Here is a 16,748-nt window from a genome sequence, read left to right as displayed (position 1 = left end):
CACCTTAGTCCTCAAGCTGACATCTCTGCTCTTCAATACTTTAAAAAGTTCCTGTGCGGCAGATTTGCCTAATCCAATACTCCAACTTAGTGCGATCCTATATGACAGAGTAGAACTGCCCCCCTAAGGTTTATAAGACCTTTATGGAAGCAGGTTGCCACATCTTTCAACACAGTGGCTGCTGGGTTCAAACCGTTGACCTTTCAGTTAGCTGTCAAGTTTCTTAACCATTATACCACCAAGACTCCTTCCATAAATGTTACAGCATAGAAAACCATGGGGCCGTTCTATTCTGTATCCTCAGACCATTAGGTATCATCTCGATCACGCCTAAAAACAACAAGCAAAGAGAAACTGGTGGCAGTGTCTAGACCTGTGAGGAAATGACTGCATCCCAACTAGTTCACTGAGTTCATTTTGGGTTTGTGCAGAGTTGGAGCACTCTGTCATTTGATCTTTTAGGAGCCAGGGAAGAGCTAGCATGTGTTCACCTGACCAAACTGGATATTTAAATATGCATTTCTATTTATTGAGCATTTAGATAATCTAGATAATCAACCTATTCTAGACTGGGAAAGATGCAAATTGAGTCGTACACACAGTAGTTCATGAAGAGCTCACATTGAGGAAGAGGATGTCACATGTCCAACACAATACTAATCTGACTGTATTATGAGCTCGAAAGAGATAGTGGACAGGTGGAATGGGGGCCAGAAACCGGGGGAATAGGGTAAAGCTAAGTAGAAGAGGTGGCATTTCAATTTGGCATTGAAGAAGGATTTTGACAGATTCAGGCAGATAAGAAGGGATTCCAGACTGAGAAGTCGCGTGGACGGAGTTTTGAAAGCCCACACTGCATTTTCAGGAACAAAGAGAAATGAATGAGCTATGGCAGAAACGTGGGCTGCTGCAGGCTGCAGGCAGAGGGTGGATAGGGATGGTAGGAGATAAGGTTTGAAAAGAAAGGTTAGGTTCAGACTGTGAAAGACTGTGAAGACCCTTATAAGTGTTTGTACTTCATTCAGCAGGTGGTGAAGTAGGCTGAGGAAGAGGCAGGATAGGATGATAGAGTGGAAAGAAGATGAAATTGAGAAGACCAGAGAGTTATGGTTCCTCTTGTTAGCTGTGTTTCTTTGCCTTCTTGAAGGGCAAGTAGCCCTTCTTAGATTCAGTTTTCTAGAGTGTGGAAGATGAAGATATTGATAATAATGCTCACCCTGTATGCCATGGGATCATTGTATTTCTCTGGTCAGAACCTGTCTAACTTTTACTCCTTTTTCAAGATTTTGCTCAAAATATCCCTTTGTTTTTAAGCCTTCCTGGATCACCCCCACCCCTACCCCACCCCACCCATAGTTTGACAGAAAAATCAACTCAGCTCATATGGGAAAATACGCGGGGGCTTCAAAAAGTTCATGGGAAAATTCCATGATCATTTTTCCACAAATGTTTTGAAATCCATTCGTGTACTTAACAAAACATTTGCCATTGCAGCCATATTTAATTGTGCAATTCCATGACATCAGTTACATTCTCCATGTGTGCAACCATCGTCACTATCCATTTCCAAAGTTTTTCGTCATTCTTAACAGAAATTTAGGGCAACATTTTAAGACGATCATAATTGCAGCCTGGGGCAAAGGAAAAGGGACGTGAGTGTACAAAAACGTACCTGCCCCAGCTCTCTCTTTCTCTTTCCTCCTTCACCATTTCTCTTAGTTAGTCATGGTACTGTTCAAACCCAATAAATCTTATCCTTCTTGTCCACAGGGAATTTGCCAAAGAGAGAGAGAGGGTGGAGAACCGAAGAGCGTTCATGAAGCTGCGGCGCCAGCAGCAGATTGAGCGGGAACTGAATGGCTACCGTGCATGGATCGACAAAGCAGGTGAGATGTGATGGGCTATAAGAGGCTGCTGGTCCGGCTTCACAGACACTGGGGGACCCACCTCACTCCCAAAACTACCACATCGAGCTTCACCTAAACTTGAGAAGAGAGATGCTCTGGACATCTTGTCAATCATTTGGGTCCCCTGCTAATCCCACTTTCTTCCCCTGGTATCTCCCTAGCCCCATTCTTCTTCCAAGTATATACCTATTGGCAGGCATCTTAGCAATGTGAACTCACGAAACACTAGTATACCCAATCCCAGAGCTGAAGTTGGGCTGGTGACATTTTACAAACAATAATCCATTCAAACATACATTTTTAAAATGAATTAAATGGAAGTTCATTTACCACTGATATTTCAACAAAACCTTGGACAAAGAGCCCTGGATTGAAACTTCTACTAACAATTCTAGTCCAAGAAATGCAGTTCTAGGCATACCATATGTCTTTAGGCTAAGCATACAAAAATCTGAATGTTTTAATAAAAATAGATTGAGGGAGAATTTATTTTACAAGCATTTTAGCCATTGGGTTTGAGGAACTAAAGTTGGAGTAAGCTAAGGAAGAATAGTAGGAGACAAGATCAGAGAGGTCATAGAGGGTTGGATAGTACATCAGGCAGGGCCTAATAAATCATTGTAAAGACTGTGTTTACTGTGAATGAGGCAAGAACCACTGGTGGGTTTTGAGCAAAGGAGTGGCATGCTGTCATTTCAGTTATGGAGGGATCACTTAGGTACTGCATTCATGATAGACTGCAGAGTGAAACGGTGTGTGTAGCAAGGCTCAAAGCAGGAAGGCCAGTTGTGAGACCATTACAGTAATCCAGGCAAAAGATGATAGTTAGAGCTGGTTTTGTTCTAAGTTCTCAACTGTCACCCGTTCTTCACCCTGTGACTCAGCCTCAGGATTACTTCTTGGCCAGCAGTGAGGATAAGTCCGAACAAATCATGGTTCCATTAACCTGAAGCCACCAAACTCTCATTAGACAGTGGTTCACGTCCTTATGCAGGGCATGACCACCTCATACCTGCCAGTGAAATGAAAGCTCTTGGTGTCTTTATTATTTTCAAGGTTGGATTGCCTGGGTGTAATTTTTAAATGAAATTTGTAATGTAATCTTTCAAAGAAAAAATAAACACAGCAGTCAGCATCTTTTTCCTGGTCTCTGTAAAAAGCACAGCACTGCTAAGGAATATAGGAAGACTGCCCGAGCTTTATTCTTCTGTGGGAGTTTTGGAACGGCACTGGTGGTGGTGGTTTATGTGCCGTGGAGTTGGTTCTGACTCATAATGACCCTGCATAGATTTCCAAGGCTGTAAATCTTGACAGGAGCAGAAAGCTTCTTCTTTCTCCTCCGGAGCAGCTGGTAGATTCAAACTACTGACCTTCCAGTTAGCAGCCCCATGCGTAACCATGATGCTATCAGGGCTCCTTTTTGGAATGACACTTACTGTTGTTGTTAAGTGCCATCGAGTCAGTTCCAACCCATAGCGACCCTGTATAGGGTTTCCGAGAAGTAGCTGGTGAGCTTGAACCACCAACCTTGCAGTTCAAATGGCTTTGCAATCTGGTGCATTAACCCACAGTGCCACACCAGGACTCCACTAGGATACTCTTATTCTGGTTGCCAATACACAGAGGGTCTCTCCAAGCTCTGGAGGCAGGGCACGTGTGATTAAAAGCAGCATTTCAAAGACAGACAAAAACCATATCCTATTTGGAACTGCATTCGTTTCCTAGGTTTAAGGCATCCACCAAATGGGTGGCTTAAATAACAGAAATTTCTCTTTCATAGGTCCGGTGACTAGACATAAAATCAAGCTGTCAGCAGGGCCCTCCTCTCTCTGCAGGCTTTAAGGGAGAATCAGCTCTGCGCCTTTCTCTTCCTTCTGGTGTTTCCAGCGATGCCTGGAGTTCCTTAGCTACCCCTGTAGTCACATGGCATGCTACCTGTGTGTCTCTGCCTCTGTGTCTCATCTCCACATCTCAGAAGGACACCAGTCATAGTGAGTTAAGCGCCCACTCTACTCCGCTAAAGAGTCCTGGAGTGATACAAATAATTAACACTCAGCTTGGACCCAAAGGTTGGCAGAATCTACTTGGCAGTAACTTTTTTTTTCCTTTTTAGTTCTACTTTAGTAGGATTCCCTGGGTGGTGCAAATGATTAATACATACTCGTCTGCTAACTGAAAGTCTGGAGGCACGAGTTCACCCAGAAGAAAGGTCTGGTCTGGTTGGTCTTCTTCCATAAAATTAGCCACTAAAAACTCTTTGAAACACAGGTCTTCTCTGACACTCATAGGGCTGCTGTGTGTTGGAATCAACGTAATGGCAACTGAGTCTATTCCAGTAAGACTTCATCGTAGCTAATTATATCGTTAGTGGCCTTAATTTCAAATATGGCCACATTCTGATGTTCTGGGACGGGTGTGAATCTGGAGACATGCTTCAGCCCCATTCAGGTACCCTCTGCATCCCCTTGCCTCCTTCTGGAAGCACGAGCGATACCCTGAGTACACTTCCATCGTGCTGTTCTCCTACCCGCTGCTGTGTGGGGATGAATGTGAATCTTCTCTACCTCTTCCCAGAATGGTAACGCTACCTCAGGAGGTTGAGCAGATTTGTCTCCAGACCAGACAGGCAGCTTGAAGTTCCCAGGTGCCCTTGGCTTCCTCAGCCAAGGAACCACGTGACAGACCACAGAAGTAGCTGGTAGCAGAATCTAAAAAATCCTTGCTGCTCCAGTGACCCCACCCAGGACACGCAGCCCTGCTTTTGTGATTGCTTTGCACATACATGCTCAATCCCAAGGCTTCCTTCCCTTACACTTGGCAGCACCTTCTCTCTCCTCCTTCTAAGAAAAAAGATACACAGCAACATCAAGTTGTGCTTCCTGGCCGTTCCCTTTACAAATGGAGTGTGAGTGAATCAGAGACATATGGGTTACATTTCCCTGGAAAGACACTCAAGTTCGAAAGCAAACTTGGCAAAAGGCATTGGAGCGGGGGGCGCTTTCAGCACATCCAGGGCCCTGGAGTCTTCTTAGAGCCAGTCACCAGTACCACACAACCTGCCTCTGCTGTGGGGTCCTCAGACCTGCCCACCTGCCCACTGTGCTTTGCAAAAGTGACTCTCTGACTAAGGTAATTAATGTTGCTATGAGATATTGTAACAAGAGTCTAATTTTAAGATAATGCCCTCCAAATTGCTTGACTTTAAAACCCTCCACATCTATATAAAGAAATACCCCAGCAATAACACTTAACTTGTTCACTTAAGAGTTTCACTAAAGACTGTACTTGAAAAAGAAAGGTAAACATTTATGGCTTGTTACAATGGTCATCCTGCCTAGTCACATCGTGGCCTCCAAATGTGTCCTTCCCTGAGAAGTACAGTTTTGTATGCAGGTGGAATTATGGTAATGACTTTACCCTCTCCCACTTGTCCTTTTCTTTGGTACAAAGTGCTTAAGTGAAACCATTATTTAAGAGGCTCCACTGCTAGCTGTTTCCCAGTAGCTGGGATTTTAGGGAATGGTTTAGATCTTCTCTGACTCCCTGGACTGTGGACAGAGATGGGTGGGGTGATCATCACTCACCCACATCATTCCCAGTAGGGGACTCAGGATCCCGCCCGACTTAGGACAGAACAGGTGTTTTGTTGACACATTTGGAGGGAAGCTAGTGATGTTCATTTCAACCAGTTTAGTAGAAAATAGTACCTTTGTGGAGTTCCTCGGTATTCCAAATGAGCAGCACGCTTGGCCGCTCAGTTAAAGGTTGGTGGTTGGAGTCCATCAGAGGCGCCTTGGAAGAAAGAACTGGTGATCTGCTTTTGAAAGATCACAGCCTTAAAAATCCTATGGAGCCCGGTTCTACTCTGATACACATGTGGTTACTGCGAGTTGGAAGCAATTTGATGGCATTTGGGTTTTTGGTTTTTGGTCATCTCCCTGTGATGATGGCACATCTGGGGAGGCTGAGAGGAGAGAGTCCTCAGTAGAGAGTCATGACAAGGCTGGTCGTGCCTCTCCAGTTCCAGCTCAACTCAACCATGGCTGGATCCAGGTGGTGGGGACAGGAGGGAACAAGCCCGGAAGACTGCTTTTCCCTCAGAGGGTCTTTAGGCATCTTCCTCTGCCCTTTCACAAAGAAATATGTTCTCAAATATGGTCTCAAAATATGGTCTCACCTTCTGAATTTGAAGAGAAACATTATGGCCAAGGGACCACCAACAAGAGTCACTGGGGAACATCCATTGCTGGAAAAAGTCTCAAGGCTTAGGAAAGACAGGAACCTGGGTGGAAGCAAAAGCAGAAATACAGCATTTTCATTCCTGTTCATGTAGGGAATTTTAGTTAACAACAATCGCCTCTTCCTCTCCTCTCACGGGTGGCCTGAACAAGTGTGCCCTACACAGAGCTGAGTTTTCCCAGTCATCCTGGAGCCTCTCACTGAAGACGACCCTCCTTCCTGTTCTGACATGTACTGTGGTGATCCTTCTGTGGGCCAAGATTTCTTCCCGATGCTGGTCCCTGCAACAGACTGAACTCTCTCTCTGTTTCACCCTGTTACCCTGGAGCCAGAGCTGTCTCAAGAGGGGTTTTCATTGTGCAAAATAATTTGGCATTTACAGATAATTTACTGAACCATTTCTTTCCATCTAGAGGAAGTTATGCTTGCTGAAGAAAACAAAAATGCTGGCACATCAGCCTTAGAAGGTAAGGAAGTACCTCGCTGCCTCACCCCATTTGCATTTGCCCCCTCTTACGCTCGGGTAATCTCCCTTGATCGAAAAAGGCGAACAAGATAAAAGAGAGGTGTTCTGGGATTTGATGTGAAAGTCTCTCTGTTATAAAATCCTTCAAGCTTTAAAATGAAGGGAATTGAGTCATAGGTTTAATGCATTTTAAGGGGATGAAAATGGGATCCATGAGTTGCTTTGTTCCAGGGCATGTGATTGATATTGTGCCATGCAAAGGCCATGGCATAGTCCATGGACTATAAAGGGATCTCTTTTCAAAATCTGTGGAGCTCTTCTTGGGACCACTTTAATTACCAGGGAGCGACATTGGTTACAAAGAACCAGACACATAGATATAGAGTGCTTTATGACCTACTGCATTTAGGCATGCTCTAGCAAAGACTCAATAGTGTTTTTCTTCTAGAAGGTGCTACTGAGCACAGGATCCAAGTTTCTATAGACATTCTCGATTTCTACAGGTATTAGAGGCAGACACCTGTGTCACCGGGCCTCCAACAAGGCCTCTTGCCTGCAGTCCTTAAAGTCGTGACCACAGTGATCTGCTTGTACTTGTGGCCTCTGACCGACCTCCTCTCTTCCCTGGTATAGTGCTTCGAAGAGCAACCATCAAGAGGAGCCGGACGGAGGTCATGACCCGAGACTCCAGTGATGAACACTGTGTTGACATCTCTTCTGTGGGTGAGTGGAACCAATTAGACCTTCTTTTTCTTCTCTGACTCTCCCCTAAAAATGTTTTCCCTTTAGATAAGTACCTAAATCTAGATGCCAATGATTTACAGAAAGCTCTGGGTGAGGGAATGCTGCTTAACACGTAGCATGGCGTTCAAGGCTGAGAATCCAATGCAGGCTTTTCAACTGTGGTTGGTGTTGTTTGTTGGTGCTACGTGCCTTCGAGTCAGTTTCGACTAATAGCGACCCTGTCTGTGTTTTCTGAGGAGCATCTGGTGAGTTTGAACCACCGACCTTGTGATTCAAACTGACTTTGCAGTCTAGCACATTAACCTGTAGCGCCATAGATGGATGCAACTGCAGGTGATTCCATCTCTCCTGGATGTGTTAATGAGAGCCCACTTTTTGGGGTACGGTTCAAGAAGATTCAAGAACCTATTGCTTCTAGGTCATTGATGCAGGTTTGAGAACTTAAAGTCATTTACTCTACCATAGTAGCGCCCACCTACTTCCATCATGTGATATTAAAGTAGTTTCTATTTACAGCCCTTTGACATGTTTGGTGTTCAGTCTCGGGTTGTCTTAGAGATTCCGGCTGATGACAGGATTTTCCACCCCAGAAAAAGCGAAGGTCTCACTTCATCCTGAAAAGCAGAAGAGGCTTACAGAGCTTACTGCTGCTTTATGCTGCCAATAGTAGGAGAAAATATGACAAATGTGGCAGAATGATTCTGGTGCCTGAAGCATATTTAAAAGGAAAGGCCAGGGAGAAACCCAATCTGTTACAAATATAAACACGATCCTATTAGGACTCAAGATACTGGGTGTGTGTCGGGTGTTCTGTAGGGTATCTGTCCATTTCTGAGGACTGGGAGTGCCCACAGAGGAAAAACAGGGGTCTCTGCCTGTGGAAATAATTTTATTCCATAGCATGAGGATTCCAGGGCTTACCTGACCCTGGGATGAAGCTGTCCAACTAGTCCTTGAATGGTGGCTAGGTGCCTGCCTAGCCCTGCCCCCTTGCTTTGGGAGATGATCCCAGGACATTTTGCAGCCTCACTCTTCCTTTTTAATTCTCCCCTTCAGGCACACCTCTTGCCCGAGCCAGTATCAAAAGTGCAAAAGTGGATGGGGCCTCTTATTTCCGGCACAAGGAAAGGCTCCTACGCATCTCCGTCCGCCACATGGTTAAATCCCAGGTGTTCTACTGGATTGTGCTGAGCCTCGTGGCTCTCAACACTGCCTGTGTGGCCATTGTCCATCACAACCAGCCCCCATGGCTCACCCACCTCCTCTGTAAGTGAACAGAGGCTGCTTGAATGCGATGTAAATGTGAGAGAACAAGGTGCCGTGGTCATGCTCTCCTGGCAATGGTTATGCCAGTCCAGAGTTCTGCCTCTTCATGAGGGAAATTATAAGGGAGACCAAATTGGTTCTCAAGAGGTCTGTATTGTAACAAGGTCATCCTCAGCTTTCATCCACCACTGATTCACATAAGCGTATCTTCTCTGATTTTCCTGTTGTTGCTGTGTGCCTTTGAGTTGATTTGGATTCGTAGCTACCATACAGGACAGAGTAGAACTGCCCACAGGCATTCCTGGGCTGAAATCATTATGAAAGTAGATCACCAGGTCTATTTTTTCCATAGAGTGGCTGATGGGTTTGAACTACTTACCTTTTTTGGTTAGCAACTAAGCTTGTCATTGTTAAGTGCTGTTGAGTCAGTTCTGACACATAGCAACCCTGTATAAGGTTTCTGAGGAGCGGCTGGTGACTTTGAACCATTAACCTTGCTGTTCAAACTGACCTGGTGGTCCAATGCAACTAAGTTTTGTGTTGGGTAATATTTTGTTGTTGTTGTTAAGTGCAGCTGAGTCGCTACAGACCCATAGCCACCCTGTATAGGGTTTCCAAGGAGCAGCTGGTGAGCTTCAGCCAACAATTCTGATGTTCACATTGACTTTGCAGTCCAACACATTAATCCACAAAGCCACTCTATGACCTATAGCAAAGTACTAAGACTGTACGTTGTCAAAGGTGGAAGACCTGGAAATACAAGGAAGCTTTGTTGAGTGCTGGCTGTCACTGTGAAACCAGATTTCACTTGAGGTTGCTTAAGGAGTCAGAATTGTAAGGAGTTGTGATCACTGAAGTCCTAGGGGGAAAGGTCTTGGAATGAGAGCCAGGATTCTGCTTCTGCTAAGAAGCAATCCTAACAGGATCCATCTCTTTCATGAAAGCCATGGAAAAGCTATTTCTCTCTTCCCCAGAAGGCCATTTACTATTTAAATATCAGTCACAAACCCGCCTGTTGAAAGAGAGCAACACTGGTCTATTGGGTGTTACTGGAACTCTTGAAGGGTCCAACTATTCATGTAACAATCACTAGGCTTTGCCTGGCACTGACCATGTGTGCTCGTTTAACGCCCTCAGATGTATGTGGTTCCCACTGCCATTGTTAAAGACTCCTTGGTGGGTGGGTGTGTTCGGATACGGTGTGAAGAAGCCACACCATCTGTGGACCAAATGTGTCTGCCTTTAATGCTTTCAGACTATGCAGAATTTTTGTTTCTGGGGCTCTTCCTCTTGGAGATGTCCCTGAAGATGTATGGCATGGGTCCTCGTCTTTATTTTCACTCTTCATTCAACTGCTTTGATTTTGGGGTAAGTGTGCAGAAACCTGCCTGTCCTGCTTTGTGTTGCTATGCCAAGGTTTTAGATAAGCAGTTGGCTCCATATCATTGGGCATTGAAATCAGAATTTGTAAAAGGGTAATAGGTAAGATGTGTTAAAAGGAAATCAAGAGCAAATGACTCTTAGCCACAGAGGGGTTTGTTTTCTTTTAAGCTCTTAAAATATTTTTCTTATTGCAGCGCAACATATACGCTATAGAGCACACACTTAAGTTTACAACAGTGGAGTTTTGCAGATCAGTTACACCCATAGCCATATCATATTGGAGGGTAGCCTAGGGGAGAAGGAAATAATGACTTGATTCCAGAAGGCAATTGGATTTAAAAAAAAAACAACAAAAAACAAGTTTATGTTTTGTTTGTTTGCTTTCCCTGATTCAGTTTAAAATCAGGAAAATTTTGTCAATATATCCTCATGAAAGTGCACCCCTGCACCCCCCGCCCCCACCTACACACTTATATTAGTTAAGTACCCACATAGAATATTTCATACAGCTGTCCGCTTCCTAAATAGTAGTGATATATAAATTTGTATGCTGCTAACAGTTCTCAAGATACTTTCAGACACAGTTTTTCTCTAGTACATCTTACAAGAATTCTAGACTCTATATTGTGTTGTTAGGAGGTAGCTTTCCCATTTAAACAAATAAGCAAACAAAAAGAGTTGATTCCGACTCATAATGACCCTGTATAGGGTTTCTGAGACTATAAATCAGACAACCTCAGCTTTTTCCTGTGGAGTGACTAGTGGGCTTTAACCATCGACCTTGCAGTTAGCAGCCCAGTGCCTAACCCACAGCACCGCTTAGGATCTTTTGATTTTCCCATGTACACATAAGTAAATTGAGACCAGAGTGTGCAAGCTCACATAGCTAGTTAGCAGCAGAACTCAATCAGAACTTTGGGTTCAGGAGCCACTTTTCATTCTGCCAAACCCACTTCTTTTTCTGCCAAGTCTTCAGTTAAGTGCTAAAAATTTGGATCACTTGCCATGATACATTTTAACTCAAAACATGTGATTCAGGGTCTGGGCAATTTTCAGGCACAATAGCCAGGGGAAAAAAAATAAAAAGACCATTTTAACCTCAGCTTACATGAACAAGTTTTGGGAAAGATCGCATCTACTTTTCAGAACTGCACTGTTATTTCAACTAGTTCAATGTCTAGAACATAGTAGACATTCAGTAAATGTAAATTATAACCAAGAATGAATTGAACTGTTCATTTGAAATTGTATTTTTTCAGTAAATCTCAGACCTTATGTCAGTGTGTACAGTCAAGTTGAGCTGTGTGGAACATGAGTTACTGAAAGTTTGGTACCATGTGAGGGATTGAAGCATCACTTGTATTCACACTAAGTTCTCTGACAATGAGAGAATGAACGTGGACCCACTCTCAGAGATGTTTGAATTGGAGCACAGCCCATATTCATTTTACTTAGAGTTTTAGTTTTGGGGAACACTCCTTCCTCATCTGTTTGGTCCAGGTGTTAGATTGTGAGGACAGTTGTGGCTGTCTCATTTGTGCAGGAGAGCTGTTGTAGATTTCACCAGAGATAGGCCAGGAGCCAGAAAACCAATCTCAGTATGTTAGAGTAAAGCTAGAAGGGGAGTGGAGAGCAGTGGGAAAACAGGTAACAGTCTGCTTTTCCTTTGGCAGCCTTCACAAAGAGTAGTCCTATTGGAGGTAGAGCTGGGGGGTAGGGGGTGGGGAGGGCAGCCTTAATAGCACCATAGCTCAGTGCAAGCTGTTGCTTTGGGCTAAATACCAGCATGCTCCTCTCCTGTCTTCTCTCCTCTCCTCCTTTTCTTCCTCCTCTCACTCTGGCCGGGTTTGGCTTCTTCAGGTCACTGTGGGCAGTATCTTTGAAGTGGTGTGGGCAATCTTCAGACCTGGTACGTCTTTCGGAATCAGTGTGTTGCGAGCTCTCCGGCTTCTAAGAATATTTAAAGTAACCAAGTAAGTAATCAGAATTAGACACCTTCCATGCAACTTTTGAAAGCAGAAACTCCTCTTTGCCTCCTTGTATTTCTCTGTCCATTCCCTGTGGCTCTTTACCATGACTCCCTTCCCTACCCCACCCCTAGGCCAATCTTCAGCTCCTCCTCTCCTCTTAAAATCAAACCAGAAAAATATCTATGATGCCAGATCCTGTGTCTCATTTCCAAGAGGAGCAACATATCCCCACTTCCTAGAAGTGTACACTTGCAGATTTTTTTTTTCTAGACCACCAGCCAGATGCCCAGTTGGGCTTGGGATATATGGGTACCCAGTGTTCACAGCTGTAACGTTGTCTGGCTTTTGTAGGTATTGGGCATCACTACGGAATTTGGTGGTCTCTTTGATGAGTTCCATGAAATCCATCATCAGTTTGCTCTTCCTGCTCTTCCTCTTCATTGTTGTCTTTGCTCTCCTGGGAATGCAGCTGTTTGGAGGCAGGTAAGCACCAAATAGCTTTCCATCGAAGGAGACTGATCAACGCTGTGGCTCAGAAGGCCTTGAACCTGTGAGCTTTAGGGATTTCAGCTTGATTGTCATATTGCCAGTTTGTTTGCTCTTGGTCATGACCCAAAACTACCACTGTGTCTATCTGTGGAACAAGTGCCTTTGGTTTTAATCCTTTCAGACTGCTTAGGGACCTTATAACTGATTATTTATTGCCCATGCCCTTTCTTATTACTGGCACCCTTCAAACTGCATAATCCATCAGCGGTAATAGCTACTGCCATCTTTGTAAGCTATATGGAATGGAGGGAAATGTAGAGTTGAGGTGTATATTTTGTTTGGTTGCAGGGGAGCTAAAACCAGTGTGTTTTATGATAAATTGATGTAATAGTTCATGGTCTAAATCAAATTAAATTTTTGAAAAAGAGTACACAAAATATGTAACAGCAAAAGCAAACTGTTAATGAACTCTGTGTTATCACTCGAATGACACAGCTGCAAACAACAAATGAGCAGGTGCAAACAAGCTTTTTGTCTTTCTTTATATAATTGTGTTTTAAGTGAAAGTTTATGCAATAAATCTGGTTCCCATTTAACAATTTGTATACAAATTATTCTGTGCCATTGGCTACAGTTTTCCTCACATGTCAGAATTCTCATTATTCCTCATCTATTGGTTCTATTTCCACGGATCTAGTTTCCTGCCTCTCCATACCTCCTCATCTTTTCTTTGGGGTAAATGTTGACTATTTGGTCTCATAGAGTTGATTGTTTAAGGGGGCGTTTTCCTCATGAGTGATTTTGTTCATTTTATAGACCTACCTATCATGTGGCTGAAAGGCTGAAAAATTCCAAGTTAAAGGATATCTTATGGCAAAATCTCAGAGGTTCCTCCAGTGTTTAACAGTCCAGTAAATCTGGCAGGTGTTTTTTTTTTAGGAATTTGTGTATTGTTCTGTATTTTTCTCCCATTCCATCTGGGATCTTCTATTGTATCCATGGACAGAACAGTTGGTAGTAGTATTCAAGCACCATCTAGTTCTGGTCTCAGGTTAGAAGAGGACATGGTTCATGTGGGATGTTAGTCTTGTGGACTAGTTTCTTCATTGAGTGTTTGATTTCCTTCAATCTCATTTGCTCCAGATGAGAAGAAAACAGTAGATATATCTTAGATGGCTGAACATAAACTTATAAACCCAAGATGATACTCATTCAACTAGGATGTAAATACACTGATTTTATGAACTGTGTAATGGCAAGTGACTGAGTTGATCCGTAAGTCTATGGTCCCATGCCTTTTAATCCAGCAAACCAATTCTATGAGATGTTTTGATATGTCTAGGAAGTCTCCATTACTAAGGCCCTATGTGCTTTATTTTATATCTGAATATGTATGCAGCACACACATGTATGAACATATACATAAATATATACATATGCATTCATATGCTTTGTAACCACACACATATTTTTTTGGTTGTTATTATTGTTGTTGCAAAATTATATCTATTATAACATTTACCGAAATTATTCTTTATTCTTGTGTCTTCATTTACCTTGGTCATGTTGTGCTGATGTCCCTCATAGAGGTTATTGCCTTTCTCTTCAACAAAAATAACAAATTTCTACCATCTACAAACTGATTTCCCTTCTTGACCCCTTCCCACCTTTGGTAACCATCAAAGAAGGTTGTTTTCTGTATACGAACCTATTCTTGACTTGTTGCCAAAGTGAGACCATGCAATATTTGTCGTTTTGTGATTGAATCCTCCAGATTCATTCATCATATGATTCATGGAACCCCTCGTTATCTTTATAATTGGGTAGTATTCCCTTAAGCACTTGTACCACAATTTGATTATCTGTTCATTTGTTGGTGGGCTTATAGATTGTTTCCATCATTTTGCTGCTGTGACTACTGCTGTAATGAACATAGATGTGCATATGTCTTTAAACAGTACTGCTTTGGTATCTCTATAATATATACCTAGGAGTGAGCTCTGGTAGCGTAGTGGTTACGAATCGGGCTGTGAACCTTAAGGTCAGCGGTTCGAAACTATCAGCTGCTCCGCGGGAGAAAGATGAGGCTTTCTACTCCCGTAAGGATTTACACCCTTGGAAACCCTATACAGGGTCGCTATGGGTCGGAACCAACTCGATGGCACACAACAACAACAACAACAAAGGAGTGAGGTGGCTGGTTCTTTGGTATTTAACTTTTTGAGGAAGCACCATACTGTTTCCCATAGTATTTGTTGTTGTTGTTGTTAAGTGCTGTCAAGTCGATTCTGACCCATAGAGACACTGTATAGCGTTTTCAAGGAACAGCTGGTGAGCTTGAACCACCAACCTTATAGTTCAAATGACTTTACAGTCTGATGCATTAGCCCACAGCGCCACACCAGGATACCATTTTACAATTCAACCAGCTGTGTATAAGAATTTCCATTTCTCTACCGCCTCACCAAGGAGCTCTGGTAGCATAGTGGTTACAAATTGGGCTGCTAACCTCAGTGTCAGCAGTTCGAAACTACCAGCTGTTCCACAGGAGAAAGATGAGGCTTTCTGCTCCTCAGAAACCCTGTACAGGGTCACTATGAGTCGGAACCAACGCCACGGCACATAACAACAACAACCTCACCAGTTTTCTGGGGTTTTGTTCAGTGTATTTTTTTGTAGGAATGAGGTGATATCTCATAGGTTTGATTTGCATCTCTCTAATGGCTGATAATTCCAAGCATCTCTTCATGTGTTTGTAAGGAAGAATGTTCTCTTTGGTAAAGGTTCAGTTCAAGTCCTTTGCTGTTTTTTGATTAGATTGTCATTTAATTGTTGAATTGTTGAAATTTTCAACATATTTTAGGGATTAGACTCTTCTCAGATATGTTGTTGCCAATGATTTTTTTTTTCCCAGTCTGTAGGTTGTCTTGTCACTTTTTTTGGTAGTCTTTTGATGAACATGAGTATTTATTTTTTAAGAGGGACTAGTTATCTAACTCATCTCTCTTTTGTCTATATATTTTAGTAGTGTTTGATAGTATATTTATGCTGAAAATTAGGACCCTAGCTTTGTCCCTGTGTTATCTTCTAGGAACTTTATAGTTTTAGCTTTATTTTTTTTTTTTTTTTTTTTAGTTAGTTTTTGTGTTTGATATGAGGTATGGAACCTGTTTCATTTTTCTTTGAATGGATATCTAGTTTTACCAGCATCGTTTGTTAAAGAGATTATCTCATCCCCATAGAATGGACTTCAACACTTTGTTGAAGATCAACTGCCCACTAGATGGATTGATTTATTTCTGGGTTCTCATTTCTGTTCCATTGGTCTATGTGTGTCTTTAAGCCAGTACTAGGCTGCTTGATTATTGTAACCATACAATAAATTTTGAGATCGGGAAGTCTCATACTTTTTTCTTCATTGATATTACTTTAGCTATTCTGGACCTCTTTCCTTTCCATATGAAGTTGGAGATTATTTTCCCATTTCGTTAGAGAAGGTTGTTAGGTGCAAGGTACAACAATTAGTCTCTATTGATCTGAAACAGCAGAGAAAAAAGGAGGAGGGTCAGGAATAGGAGAAGGATATGGAATGTGGCTTACTGCTTCCATGAATGCCTCCCTTATCATGAGACCTGAAGAATTGGATGGGTCCCCACTACCATTATTGATCATTTTGATCAAAGATTCCGTAGAAGAGTCCTGATAAATTGGCAGAACAGAATTTCAAATTCTCATGGACTCCTGACTTCCAGATGAACCCCTGAAACTATTGCTCTGAGATAATCTTTAAATTTTAACCAAAAATATCCTTTAGAGTCTTCTTAAAATAGAACAATAGTTCAGCTTAACTCGTAAAAAAGTTCTGCCTTGACCATTATGCTATTTTGAAAGCTATCTCTATGGGGTCAAATTGACAACAGCAACTCAGAAAGATTCGATAGGACACTTAGGGGGCGGTCAGTGAGTTTATGTTAATGAGGGAGGAACAATTTACTAAAGGAGGGTGGGGTGACTACATAATTTGAGGAATATAATCATTGTACTTGTAGAAGCTGTTGACTTGGTGTATGTCTTGCTATGTTTATCCTTAATAGAACCAACAAAATAAATAAAATTTAGGTAAGAAAAAGGATACTATTACTATTTGGATTGGGATTACAGTATAGCTGTGGATCACTTTAGGAATTATTGACATTTTCACAATGTTAAGTCTTCCTGTCCATGAGTATGGAATGTTTATCCACTTGTACATGTCTCTTCTGTTTTCTTGTAGTAATGTTTTCT

At 42.5% G+C, this 16,748-nt stretch overlaps 1 protein-coding gene across 4 annotated transcripts in view; it reads left to right on the top strand.

Annotated features, from left to right (window-relative positions):
* Positions 1-16,748, top strand: part of CACNA1E (calcium channel, voltage-dependent, R type, alpha 1E subunit) — a 456,151-nt gene that overhangs the window by 323,565 nt on the left and 115,838 nt on the right. For all 4 annotated transcript variants that reach the window (XM_006872551.1, XM_006872554.1, XM_006872553.1 and 1 more), the window contains exons 8-14: positions 1,771-1,886; positions 6,560-6,613; positions 7,246-7,335; positions 8,413-8,622; positions 9,878-9,990; positions 11,866-11,978; positions 12,327-12,458. In XM_006872551.1, coding sequence (XP_006872613.1) covers positions 1,771-1,886; positions 6,560-6,613; positions 7,246-7,335; positions 8,413-8,622; positions 9,878-9,990; positions 11,866-11,978; positions 12,327-12,458 — 828 coding nt within the window. The remainder of the gene's footprint in view (positions 1-1,770; positions 1,887-6,559; positions 6,614-7,245; positions 7,336-8,412; positions 8,623-9,877; positions 9,991-11,865; positions 11,979-12,326; positions 12,459-16,748) is intronic.

This window comes from Chrysochloris asiatica, unplaced genomic scaffold (genome assembly GCF_000296735.1).
Source record: "Chrysochloris asiatica unplaced genomic scaffold, ChrAsi1.0 scaffold00203, whole genome shotgun sequence".
In the NCBI taxonomy this organism is placed as follows: domain Eukaryota; kingdom Metazoa; phylum Chordata; class Mammalia; order Afrosoricida; family Chrysochloridae; genus Chrysochloris; species Chrysochloris asiatica.
The sequence above is the reverse complement of the archived record's forward strand: the minus strand, read 5'-3'. Positions and strand labels throughout refer to the sequence as shown.